The following is a 13,392-nucleotide window of genomic DNA, read 5'->3' on the forward strand; positions in this document are numbered from 1 at the left end:
CCTTACTACCAGCTTTACTTGTTCACTGGGGGCCCATGCTGGTGAAAGGTTAAAAGTGGGGCAAAAACCAGGGGGTTTTGGTAGGGTCCGTGTCCAAGGTGAAGGAGGAGAGCTGCAGACCCCCCAGTGCAGCTCAGGGGAGAGATGAGCCCCAGCACTGGGGGGCAGGATGCTTTCACAGGGATTTGATTGGGTTTTGGAGGGGAACGCACCCTCCTACACCCACTGCTCTGACTTCCTCCTTTCAGCCCCAGCCGACTGTAAGAAATAGGAAGGAAGGATTGGGGTGTGTTGCAAAGCTCCCGATGCCCCTCTGCTTTTCCCAGCCAAGCTCGAGAAGGTGAGACCATCCCTATCCCAGGTGAAGCACGGGACGGAGCAGAGGGCTTGATGCAAGGTAAGTACAGCATCTGCATTTCTTTGCTTCTGTTTCTTCTTTCTGTGGGGGGTGGAAAGCAGCCAGGCAACAAGGTGCTTTGGTAGCTCTGGTGTTTCCAGTGGATTTGGGTTATAATTCTTGATCTAACCTCTGGCTGCTTAGATGGGCTTTGGGAGCACAGCATGGTGTCTCTCCCACATGTGGCATGGTGTGGCTGTTGCTGTGAGCAGCCTTTGCAAAAGCAGCTTCTCTGTGCTGTAATAGTTTTGGAGGTAGGATTAAGCATAGAACTGCAGGTAGTTATCGAGGAGAGGGTGTCAGACCCCAAACAACTCCTTCATCACCACCCCACAGGAGTGGAAAGCAGAGCAGAGAGGGTGCAGCATGCTACCCCGTCACCCTCACGCATGGCCCTGGGGAGAGCAGCGTTGCCTGCGTGCCCACCAGCAGCACCAGGCAAGCACCAGGGCTGGGGGCTGCACTGGCTCCCCTCCCAGGACATCCCTCTTCCTTGTGGGATCCCATACAGGCACTCACCATCAGCTGCAGGATGTGACGGCTCAGAGGGGAAGAGGGAAGCGGCGTGGTGACATGGCGCGAGCAGGGCTTGGTGTGGTGCCACCACCAGCACGGAAGGTCCCTGCACCCCTGGGGGCTTGCAAGAAGAGCTGGGAGAAGGGATGAGACCCTCTCTCCTCTCCTCCATCTCTCTGTGTGCTGTACACATACCTTGCTGACACCATTGAAAGCAGCGGTGGGAAAGGCAGCAGAGGCTGCAGGCAAGCTAACCCCAGGACAGCCGGTCCTTCCCTAAGTCTCCATGGCTCTTGGATGCAGACAAAATGCGGGGCACAGCCCAGGGCTGGGGAAAGCAGCCTAGCATCTACATTGGATGCTTTTCCCAACACCACAGCCCCAGGTCATGTCCTCGCAGGCAAATGTGTGAACACGAGAAGAGGCTTTGCACCCTGCAGGCAGTGTGGGTGCTGCTATGTGGCTCCTGCAAGGTGTGGGAAGGCTTTAAGCAGTGCATTTTGCTGTCACGGTTCTCACATCCTGCTTTACAGATTGGTTTTGCACTTTTTGTGTCCTCATCCTGCTGCTGTTCTGTCACAGGCGATCTCAGTGCTGGAGAGTGTGGCGCAGGGTGATGTGTTTTCTCAGAGACAGACATAATCAGGTCACCACGGGACTGGTGACAGAGGATCCCTCCTTTACTCCCAGGAAGCATGAGCTTTGCCAGCTCCAGGGGACAGGCTGTGCCCTTAGGCAGGTCTCTGGGTCCCTGCTCAGGCCCAGGACTCTGTCCTCCATCTCTGCAAACCATCACAGCGTGCCCACTGGGATCATTCAAGGGGTGATGCCCACAGGAGATGAGAAACAAGAAATGGCTTCTCTGCTCTTAAAAATCCCAGACTGGTTTGTGTTGAAAGAGACCTTAAAGCTCATCCAGTTCCAACACCTGCCACAGGCAGGGACACCTTCTACTAGAGCAGATTGATCCAAGGTTTCTTGTAGGTTGCCTCTCCAGGTTTCCTGCAGCCCCTTTAGGCACTGGAGCTGCTCTGAGGTCTCCCCTTAAGGAGCTTTCTCTTGTCCAGGCTGAACCAGCCCAGCTCTCTCAGCCTGGCTCCAGAGCAGAGCTGCTCCAGCCCTTGCAGCATCTCCGTGGCCTCCTCTGGCCTCACTCCAACAGCTCTAAATGCCCCAGAAGTCCTGCGACACCGGGCATGAGAATGCATTCTCCCATTGTGCAAGAAAACAGATGTTTAGCAAAGCACTGCAGGGGTGTTGTGGCTAACAGACTGCAAGACCTGTCTCTGCTGTTGAACACTCATCTTATTTATAGCAACAGGATTGGCACTACCATTCACGCTTCCCCTTCAGCCCTCTCTATACTCACTCCTTCATGATGCCCAGCAGCATGCCCCATCCCACTGACACCCACTGGAGTGTTCAGTACCTTCTCTGAGGCTGCCTTCGCATTTTCTGGCTCACAGACCCTTCAGGAGACTCTTGCCCTGCCTGAGCCGTGCCAAGTATGTAACATGCAGCAAGTGAGAGATGCTCCACAGATGGAGAGCCCTGGTGGCTTCCGCAGAGGACTCCTGGTGAAGCAGAGGCCCAGTCCCAAGCTGCCCAAGGCATGTGGTGCAAAGATCAGAGCTCAGGGCCAAGGAAGACACCATGACCCATGCAGGTACCAGGACAGATACCAGGGCCTGGTAGCACCATGCCCTGCCCCTAGCAGGGGTGCTCAGTCTCAGCACCTTTCTCCCTAGCCTGGGATGAAGTAGGTTGTAGAGCTCTGCAGTTCTGCTCCTTCACACCAGGGCAGGAGGATGGACTATGTGCCTTAATATATGAAAAAGAGGAAGAAAACCCAACATCCCAGATGATGAAGAGCACATCCAGAAGAGCCCCCATCAAAGGAGCTGCAGAAAATGCTGCTGAGGCCTATATGTGGGCCCTGCTAATGCAGAGTCAGATTAAAAACCTGCTTTCTCCAGCCTGAGCACTGTAAGGAGGCAGACAAAAGCAGAAGCCCTACTTGCTCTCTTTGAAGGTCACCCTACGTCATGGGCCACCCACATACCAGTGAGCAATTTCCCTCCACAGCAAAAGGAAAAAAGTGGTGAGGTTTCTTCTGCTGCTCTCCCTACAACCAGCGTGTGTGGTTTACCTTCTTGCAACAAGGGACAGAAATGACTTTCGGGATTAGAAAGGCAACCAAATCCAGCCCACAAAATGTACCCTGCATTACAAAACTCAACAGTATCCAGAGCTGGCTTACGTGGAGCTTTCCACTTTACTTCTGGGGTTTGAGAGCTTTCTAAAATCCAGTTTTAATTGGAAACTTACCCCATCCCTGGCAGTGTTCAAGGCCAGGTTGGACACAGGGGCTTGGAGCAACCTGCTCTAGTGGAAGGTGTCCCTGCCCGTGGCAGGGGTTGGAACTCTGTGAGCTTTAAGGGCCCTTCCAACCCAAACCTTTCTATGCTAGGATTCTATTTTATAAGATGAGCCTGTAAGCAGGAGCCTCTAACTCCAGTGAGGATGAGGAGAAGGGCTGGAGCCCAATTAGGCACATCTGAGAAAGGTCATTGTCCAGCAGGGTGCATCCAAGAGGGTCCAACTAGGCCCTGTTGTCCACCCTGCCTTGATGAGAACTTTTACTCTTAAGTCAAGACCTTTTTCTTGTTTGTTTTTTTTTTACCTTATGAGGTTTTACCCGTTGTCTGCAAGCTCACATGGTGCTGGCACGATTCGAAGGTGACACAAATGTGGGCCCAGCTAAGCACATCAAGAGTGTATAACACAGACAGGGGTGGTGCAACTGGCACGGTAAATGATGCCCTTAAAACTCTTGCCAAGATGGACTGTGGTAGAGGAGAGGTGTTTGTGGAGGTGTCTTTGTGAGGAAGGACTCTGCCCACCCATCACAGGAAGGTACTGGGACAGCCACTGCAGAGTGAGCCTCTGGGCCACACCGCTGTGAGAGCTTGATGAGGCGGCCACAGGGGCACCTCTTGCTGCCTGTGGAGCTGTGAGAGGGGGCAAGGCTGCTGGAGCAATGCTAGGGAGGCTGGCTCCAGGGCATGGTGAGTTCCCCAAGGCTGCAAATCTTCACATCCATGTGGCCCCAGCCATAAGCAATGGTGGCAACCAGCCTTAGTGGTCCTGCACAGTTCCAAATCCATACCATAGCTGGGCACCAAACCTCACTGAAATGACTCCCATCCTACCTAGGCCTTTCTGTCCTTGGGAGGAGACCAGACCTTCCTTCAAGACTGATCTATGATTCCATGATTCTAGATGAGGCCCTTAGTGCCATGGGTTAGTGGTGGTCTTGGCAGTGCTGGGGTAATGGTTGGACTGGATGATCTTGAAGGTCTTTTCCAACCTGGTTGATTCTGTGATCCTTTGGTTGTGTGGTATCTTACAGAGACTCATGAGCTAAGAAGGGGCATCCAGACGTCTCAGCGTCTATTGGAGTTTCCCTGTTTTCTCATTCCCATTTCACTGTGCTGTTAATCCAGCGGGTCCACAGGATAGGGGATGGCACTTGGAGAAGTTGATGAGAGCCAGAGTGGTTGTTTACTCACTCAGGGCTATTTCAAACCCAACGACCTGGTTTGGGGATGTTGTATCTAATATTGCTAAATAAGGACAATGTTTGTTGTTTATTTAGGCTTTCTTATTCCTTTTTCTTCTTTTAACAGATTCCTCTTTTGTCACTTCCCCTTGTACATCCATGTTGCAAGGCTGGGTTTTGCTCCAGGGTTGCATGGGGGAGAAGGTGTTGCAGGAAATGACAGTGTTAGCGGGCATGATCTCATTGACACCACAGGAAGAACACTGGGATATTGCTTCCCACGAGTGACCTAGCCAACTTCATGAGTAGCATAAAGTTTCTGGGATCAGGAGCTGTGCTCTGGGGCAAGAAGCAAGCAGCTGGAACAAGCATAGTGAGAACGTGCTTGTGAAGAACAGGGTCTTTGTCATGTTCCAGCACACTGGTGGGATGTCCCCCTCGGGCCACCACCCTCTGCAGCCACTTTCTGTAGGGTTGGGGGTTCCCTTCCCTGTGGCTGCTGTGCACAAGGTGGTCACAGGGATGCTCTGCATGTCTTACAGAAGATGTTTTGTGACCGCTGCCTTCAGCTACGGATGGTGACCTGGGTGCTGCTGCTGCTGACCACAGGTGAGCCCAACCTGCCCTTCCTCGCTGCCTTCCTCCCAGCAGCTTATGTGGGTAGTAAAATAGAGAAAGAACCCAAATGCTGCCCAGCAGCAGTGCGAACATGGAATTGAGAGGCACATAAGCATCAGATCCTGTATTTCCCAGGATGTGGAGTTAACTCTACCTAGAATCATAGAATAGTTTGGGTTGGAAGAGAAGTTAAAGATTGTCTGGCTCCAACCCCTGCCATGGGCGGGGACACTTTCCACTAGAGCAGGTTGCTCCATGCCCCGTCCAACCTGGCCTTGAACACTGCCAGGGATGGGGCAGCCACAGCTTCTCTGGGCACCCTGTGCCAGCGCCTCAGCACCCTCACAGGGAAGAGCTTCTGCCTAAGAGCTCATCTCAGTCTCCCCCGTGTCAGTCCAGCTGAGGGACAGCAAGGCAGGCGGGGACCCTGCCAGGGCCTCCAGTGTGAGTTTTATAGGCAGGGTTTGCTGAAGACAACATGGGTGCCTTGTGCTGGGTGTCAGAGCACCCCATGACTGCACTGCTACAGACCAGCTTCCCCCAGATGCCCCCCACACCAACCCTATCTTCTCTCTGTTTCAGCCTTTGCCATGGAATGCCCCAAGATCAAGGTGGGCACGTGCAAGGACTGCATTCAGTCTGGTCCCGGCTGTGCCTGGTGCAAGAAGCTGGTAGGTCCATGTAGGCTTTGATGTGGTCAGTTCTGAGTCAGTGGGATGTCACCCTGCCTGCCCAGCTCTGCCTGCAGTGGAGGGGTGGGTTGCATGGTGGGAGAGCCTCATGTCCTCCTTTGTGGTTGGGGATCTGGCAGGCAGGACCCTTGGACCTTCCTTTCTCCATGCAGCTGTGGTTTGGGAGGTGGGTCATCTGGTAAGGAGCCCACTGACCTGCTCCTCTGCTTTTGTTCCCTGCTGATGCTGCAACACACAGAGTTTCACCAAGGCTGGCGAGCCAGACTCCATCCGCTGCGACACTGTGGAGCAGCTGCTGCAGCGGGGATGCCCACACGGCGACATAGAGTTCCCAGTGAACGACATTGCAACCACACAGAACAGCTCCTTGAGCAGTGACGTACAGCTCGCTCCCCAGGAGGTGCACCTGAAACTGAGGACAGGTACAGGCTCCCTGGCACTCCCAGTGCCCTCCTGCTCACTCCCAGCCTCAGCTGGGACCACATTTCCTCCTCCTTTCTCTTTCGCTTTCCCCTCCTTTCTCTTTCCTTTTTCCTTTCCTTTTTCCTTTCCTTTCCTTTTTCCTTTCCTTTCCTTTTTCCTTTCCTTTCCTTTTTCCTTTCCTTTCCTTTCCTTTCCTTTCCTTTCCTTTCCTTTCCTTTCCTTTCCTTTCCTTTCCTTTCCTTTCCTTTCCTTTCCTTTCCTTTCCTTTCCTTTCCTTTCCTTTCCTTTCCTTTCCTTTCCTTTCCCTTCCCTTCCCTTCCCTTCCTTTCCTTTCCTTTCCCCTTTCCCCTTTCCCCTTTCCCCTTTCCCCTTTCCCCTTTCCCCTTTCCCTTCCCTTCCCTTCCTTTCCTTTCCTTTCCTTTCCTTTCCTTTCCTTTCCTTTCCATTTTCCCTTCCCTTTCTTTCTCCTTTCCCCTTCTTTTCCCTTCCTTTAATTTCTCTTTTCCCTTTCCTTTTCCCTTTTTTTTTCATTCTCCTTTCCTTCTTTTATTTTCTTTCCCTCTTCCTCTCTTGTATTTCTTTTCCACTCCTCACAGTCTGCATTTCCTCCCCTTCGCTTCAGCAAACGAGGAGGATCCCAGTGGGAGGGGTGTGCCGGGGTAGGATGTGAGCCCCAGCACAGCAGATGATCCTGCATCCCTGTTCTGCAGGACAGCCCGCTGTATTTGAGGTGAAATTCCGCCGTGCCATGGGGTACCCCATTGATCTCTACTACCTCATGGACCTTTCCTACTCCATGCTGGATGACCTGGAGAAGGTGAAGAAGCTGGGAGGGGAGCTGCTTAGGGCACTGGAGAGCACCACCCCTTCTCGCCGCATAGGTGAGCCTATCTCCAATCATTGAAAGCCGGAAAGAGCCATGGAGTGGGATGCAGGCAGCAGGCAGCATGACCCATCCTCTGCAAGGCTGGAGAGCATGCCAGGGCAAGGGATGTGGACATGGGGGCCAGCAGACTGTCCATGCCTGCTGGTCCCTGCTGCCCCTGACATTGCAGTCTTGGATGCCCTAGGGTTTGGCTCCTTTGTGGACAAGACTGTGCTGCCCTTTGTGAACACACACCCTGAGAAGCTAAAGAACCCCTGCCCCTCCAAAGACAAGCAGTGCCAACCTCCCTTCGCCTTCAAGCACATCCTCTCGCTGACTGACAATGCAGAGAAGTTCGAGAGTGAAGTAGGGAAGCAGTACATCTCGGGAAACCTGGATGCACCCGAGGGGGGGCTGGATGCCATGATGCAGGCAGCAGTGTGTGGGGTGAGTCTGTGACCTGTGCTCATAGAGGGTGGCTCTTCCCCTTTCCAGGTAGGCTCTGGAAGCCCATCATGTCTAAGTCTTAATTCAGCAGTGGGGTTGGTTACTTTGGGGGTTACAAGAGAGCATCTTAGCCCAGATCTCGTGTAACCTACCTCCTTCGTGCCCACAGTGTGGCTGATGGGACTTGGCCAGGGCCATACCATGTCCTCCCAGCTCTGCTCAGGGACAGGTCTTCATGCCACTTGCAGGACTTGATCGGCTGGCGCAACGTGACCCGCTTGCTGGTGTATGCCACTGATGATGGCTTCCACTTTGCTGGTGATGGCAAGCTTGCAGCCATCCTGACCCCCAACGATGGCCAGTGCCACTTGGAGGACAACATGTACAAGAAAAGCAACGAGTTTGTAAGTACCAAGCGGCTACTCAGCAGCTCTGCACCCTCAGCTGTGCTCCCACAGGTAGGATAAATATTGTCACACAAAAAGCTGAGACCACAGTGTCACCATAACCACCACCATTTGGGCTACAAAACCCAATCTTTCCACACTTCAGCTGGTGGGGGAGATCATGCTGAATGTGGCATCCCTCTCCCTACCTAGGACTACCCTTCTGTTGGGCAGCTGGTCCAGAAACTTGCTGAAAACAACATTCAGCCCATTTTTGCTGTCACCAGTAAGGTGGTGGATGTTTACAAGGTAAGGAGACTTCAGATGGTCCAGGTGCCTCCCCAGGAGGACAAAAAGCAGCTCTGCATGTCCTTCTGCTGCTGTGGTCCCCCCATGCTCCACCATCAGCACAGGGGGACCACTCACTTCTTTGCTCTCTGTTGGCAGAAACTCAGTGAGATGATCCCGAAGTCGGCAGTGGGAGAGCTCAATGAGGACTCCAGCAACATCATTGAGCTCATTCAGGTGGCCTACAATGTAAGTGCTAGAGGAGACCGTGTTTCACCCATTCCGGAGCAGGGAAAGGCTTCCACTGTGTGTCCTCACTGTGAGAGACCAACTGTGACCGGGGCTTTGAGTACAAGACTTGCTGAGTCCCTCTGCCCACAGCAAGCAAGAGGTTCCCAACTCTTCAATGCTGGTACCTGCCTTTGAGAACCACCCAAGGCAGCTGACAGCCCAGGCTGGGGTGCTTCCTGCCCCTATCTCCTAGGCTGGAGGGAAACCCTGCCCTGCAACTCCACACTCCCTTGCTTTGATCTCCTTTCGGACTGATGGCACTTGCACCACCATTTCCCCACAGAACCTCTCCTCACTGATCATCCTGGACCACTCTACCCTTCCAGATGCACTTGATGTCAAATATGACTCCTTATGTACTAAAAGCACAGTCACAGACAAAGCAAGAGGGCAGTGCGACAACATCAAGATCAATGAAGAGGTACATCCCCCTGTACAGGGAACATCCTGCAACCAGCAGGTCCCTGATGCCCATCCTGTTTGACAACAGGAGCCCAGCCTCTTGTTTCAGGCTTCCTGGTCACATTAATGTCCAAAATGCCGTGGGATTCAGCAATCTCTGGTTGCTGAAGCTGCCTTGATGGCCTTTGGCCCTTCCCTATCTCGCTGTGCACTTTCTAGGTCACCTTCAGAGTGAAGGTTACAGCCAAAGAGTGCATCAAAAGCCAGTCCTTCACCATCCGCCCCCTGGGCTTCACAGACACCCTCACGGTCCACGTGGAGAGCAAGTGCAACTGCAACTGCAAGGAGCAGCCGGACCCAGCCGCCTGCAGCGGGCAGGGCAACACTGTCTGTGGGATCTGCAGGTATGTGCTATCCACACAACACTGTTCCAAACGCTGCCAGAGCTGGGGAGCTGCTGGAGGAGTCTGCCAGGTCCAGCCCAGGGCTTACCTCTGCAGCTTTGCACCAGTTTTCTTGTTCAGAGGTGGATTACGTTCATGGATATGGGGGACACAATGTCTCTCGTGTTGGTGAAGCCTCTGCTGCTTTCCTAAGGGCACTCAGCCACCATCCAGCTATCCACCCATCCATCCACCCACCTACCAATCTATCCAACATTCCACCCGTCCATCTAACCATCTCTCCAGCTATCCATCTGTCCAGCTATCCATTCATCCACCAAACCATCCACTGAACAGAAACAGGTCTCTCTAGAAATCACTCAAAATCCCACTCCTGGGTGCAGTTTGTGCAGCTCATTAAGGGCACTTCCTGGCCCCTTGGTAACAGGGAGGGGAAAAAAGACTAGATTTCCTCAGGAAGTAAACCTTGGCAAGGGTTTGGAAATTATAACTCTAACAATAATTTCCAGACAACTGTTGGGTGTTGTAAATAGGACCTGGGGAAAAAGCAGTGTTTCTGAGGTTTCTTCCCAATCAGCCGCCCTGCTCCAGCATGGAGCAGCACCAACATGTCATGATTGGGTTTTGGTGTGGCTATCCCAGATTTGCTCCCCTTTGGCTGAGGTGTGGGCCCTGCATATGCGCAACAGCACTTCTTGTAGCCACGGACCTGGGCTCACTCCTCTCCTTTGTTGGCAGCTGCAATCCAGGCTACATAGGAAAGAACTGCGAGTGTGACACGAAAGGCAAGAGCAGCAAGGAGCTGGAGGGCAGCTGCCGGCAGGACAACAGCTCAGTCATCTGCTCAGGGCTGGGGGACTGCGTGTGTGGGCAGTGCCTCTGCCACACCAGCAACGAACCCAACAAGCAGATCTACGGCACCTTCTGCGAGTGCGACAACGTCAACTGCGAGTTCCACAATGGCCTTCCCTGCGGTGGCAGAGGTGATGTGGCTGTGATGGGTTCTCCACTGTGGTGCTGCTTAGAAAGACTAAACCATAGAACCATGGAATGGGTTGGATTGGAAGGGTCCTTAAAGCTCATCCAGTCCCAACCCCCTGCCATGGGCAGGGGTGCTTTCCACTAGAACAGGTTGCTCCAAGCCCCTCCAACCTGGCCTTGAGCACTGTCAGGGATGGAGCATTCACCACTGTTTTGGGCAACCTGTTCCAGGAGGTGCTGATTTCTCTGCCAAACCCCAGATGGGTGGGTTTGAGGGTCCTGGGTCCCACCACACCACAGTGCAGGGTGGGTGATGCTTTCCAAACATGTGCAGAGGGAGGGAGACCTGGTTCTCTGCAGCATCTTTGTCACATCTGAAAGGTCTTCCCATGCAGAGCGGGGCAACTGTGACTGTGGGGAGTGCAAGTGCAATCCTGAGTACCAGGGCAGCGCCTGCCAGTGCAAGAAGTCAACAGAAGGCTGCTTGAACCAGCACGGCAACGAGTGCAGCCACCGCGGGACCTGCCACTGCAACCGCTGCCAGTGCTGGGGGGGATACCAGCCCCCCTTCTGCCAGGAGTGCCCCAGCTGCCCCTCGCCCTGTGCCCGATATGTGTGAGTGATGCACATGGAGATGGCACAAAGGGTGGTGGGGAGGCAGGCACAGGAGGTCCCTGGCTGTGCTTGGGCAGAGACCAGTGGTGGCCAAACCCAGGGTGAGAGTGTTGTCCCTGCAGAGGTGAGCTGTTGTGACCTGTTTTGCAGCTCCTGCGTGGAGTGCAGAGCCTCCGAGAGCGGCCCCTTCGAGAAGAACTGCTCCCAGGCCTGCCCCAACATCCGTGTGGTGCAGAATATAACAGGGGAGAGCAGGCAGTGCAGGGAGAAGGACTCCCAAAACTGCTGGATCTCCTTCCGCATGGTCCAGGAGGATGGCAAGGAGATATACACCGTCACCGTGGATCCTGAGAAAGGTACCCCAGCCCTGCTGCTCCTACCCCTCTGCATGGCAGCCTCAGTAGGGGCTGCAGCCAGACACCATTTGTCTGCCCCACAGAGTGCCCAAAGCCTCCCAACATTGCACTGATTGTGGGCAGCACCGTTGCCGGCGTGGCCCTCATTGGCCTGGTGCTCCTGCTGACCTGGCGGCTCCTGATGGAACTGTTTGACCGCAGGGAATACCGCCGGTTCGAAAAGGAGAAGTCCAAGGCCAAGTGGAACGATGTAAGAGAGCCCATCTGTACTGGTGGGGTGTGCTGGGATGCTTGTGTTCATGTGGTGGGGACATCTGGGAGGGACGTCCTCCCCAGTGGTAGCCATAGCAGACCTGCGCCCTCCCCACTGGCCAGTTTCACAGAGTGGATGGGTTTGCAGGGTGCTAAAGCAGCCTGTAGGCTCTTCTGCCAACACTGTTGAGGTTGGGATGTGGGTGGGATGGGCAATGCTCCACCGACAACATGGGCTCCTCACCTTTCTCCCTCCAGGCTGATAATCCCCTCTTCAAGAGTGCCACAACCACAGTTGTGAACCCCAGGTTCAATGATCAGTGAAGCTGAGCAACACCCGGCAGGACTGGGACCCACTGTGAAATAAGGAAATGCCACGCTAAGGAAATCTCAGACCTCCTCTTCTTCATCCTGTCAGTTTGTTCCCTTCTTCCAAGAGGCCACCGGCACACCAGGCACTGGCTGAGGGGCTTCACCATGCCTGTGTCCTGGTGCCTCTGGGCTAGTGGAGCTGGGAGAAAGGAACAGACACAACTTTGCCATGGATGGGACTGCGGATCTGGTCCCACCAGCAGGCACACGCAACAGCTCCTGTACCTGGTTACTGCCTCTCTCAGCTCTTGATGACCTTCACCTTCTGGCAGGACTTTTCACACTCGAAAACCAGCCGAGTGCAGAGAATGCTTCCAACATTGACTTGGAGCTGGAATTGCAAACCTGCCCTTTCCCTTGAGCTCTAGCAGGATCTGTTCCCATGCTGCTCCATGCCTTCGCCTGCTGCACTGATCCCCACCACTGTGTTTGCACTGGTGTCTGAACCACTCACAGCTCAGCTGGACATGGAGGGTCCTCCACGCTGGTGGTCTGCTCTGAAGCTTTCAGTGAGGTGATGGGGCCTAAGGGCCAGCAAGCACCTGTACCCAGACACAAAGAACAGCTGGGCAACGTGCACCGAATCTTGTGTTGCTCCCCTCTCAGTCCTACCTTGGGCATGGTTCTACTTGGGCTCCTGCAGGCTTGGCTTGCCTCTGCCAGGCCTTGAGCTCTCTGCATCACAAGGACACAAAGGAGCAACTGAACTATGAAACTTGGGCACTGAGCACATGAAACTGAGTTTGGCCACAGGGCGAGATCTTTTCCCTGCTCTATGAGTGCATCAGACACACTGAGGGCCAGTCGTGTGCAAGACCCAGAGCATTTGCAGCTCAGCACTTCCACAGCAGCTAATTGCTCTTACACTGGGGGGTCATTCCTGTGAAATAGCAGTACAATTCCATATTTGCTTTGAGTTTGGGAATAATTTGCATACATCTGTGTTGTGTCCCATCTTCATTTGCCATCTGAAGAGGTTTAACATTAATAAAAACTAATATATATAAAGTAAATATATCTGTCCTGCTAAGAATCAAGTGCAAGGGCAACAGCTGAAGTGTTCATTGCAGAAACTACAGCAAAACCCTCCCATTGCTGCCAGCAGCTCCCATCCATAGATACTGTGCCTGGGAAAGATGCTGGCCAGAGACAAAAACTGTCTTCTACACTCATTTGCCATCTACATCCCCTGCAAACCAAAACTGACTCACTAGTGATGCAGACCAGGGCTTGGATGCAATGCCCGTTGCTGGGGGCCCAGGCAGAGGTTGTTATGTGAAAAGACTGTCCACCCTGCCAGCAGCCACAGGTTTTGGTGCTGGTGTAGCGCGTGCAGAACAAGCACAGCCACGCACATGCTTTGGGGAACAATTGGAGAAAATTAGATCCAGGCTTTTTCCGAAAGAACTATGATTGGTCACTGCATTAGACAGAAGTATATGCTAGAGCACATGCAAAATCCCAGAGGGAAAACAGGGAGCTAGGAGGGTTCTTCAGGCCCCTGGTCTTGCTTTAGCCCAAAGGC

The 13,392-nt window shown here is 53.7% G+C and overlaps 1 protein-coding gene across 1 annotated transcript; it reads left to right on the forward strand.

Annotated features, from left to right (window-relative positions):
• Positions 1-229: 229 nt before the first annotated feature.
• ITGB2 (integrin subunit beta 2) lies at positions 230-12,871 on the forward strand. The gene is made up of 16 exons (XM_062602917.1): positions 230-397; positions 5,018-5,084; positions 5,676-5,764; positions 6,024-6,207; positions 6,919-7,089; positions 7,279-7,520; positions 7,769-7,924; positions 8,120-8,215; positions 8,354-8,443; positions 8,769-8,906; positions 9,107-9,291; positions 10,030-10,274; positions 10,668-10,887; positions 11,038-11,243; positions 11,327-11,493; positions 11,754-12,871. The coding sequence occupies exons 2-16, from the start codon at positions 5,021-5,023 to the stop codon at positions 11,817-11,819; spliced, it is 2,319 nt and encodes a 772-aa protein (XP_062458901.1). The 5' UTR covers positions 230-397; positions 5,018-5,020; the 3' UTR covers positions 11,820-12,871.
• The last annotated feature ends 521 nt before the right edge of the window (positions 12,872-13,392 follow it).

This window comes from Pezoporus occidentalis, unplaced genomic scaffold (genome assembly GCF_034315485.1).
Source record: "Pezoporus occidentalis ecotype Australia unplaced genomic scaffold, CSIRO_AGI_Poc_V1 ctg118, whole genome shotgun sequence".
Lineage (NCBI taxonomy): Eukaryota > Metazoa > Chordata > Aves > Psittaciformes > Psittacidae > Pezoporus > Pezoporus occidentalis.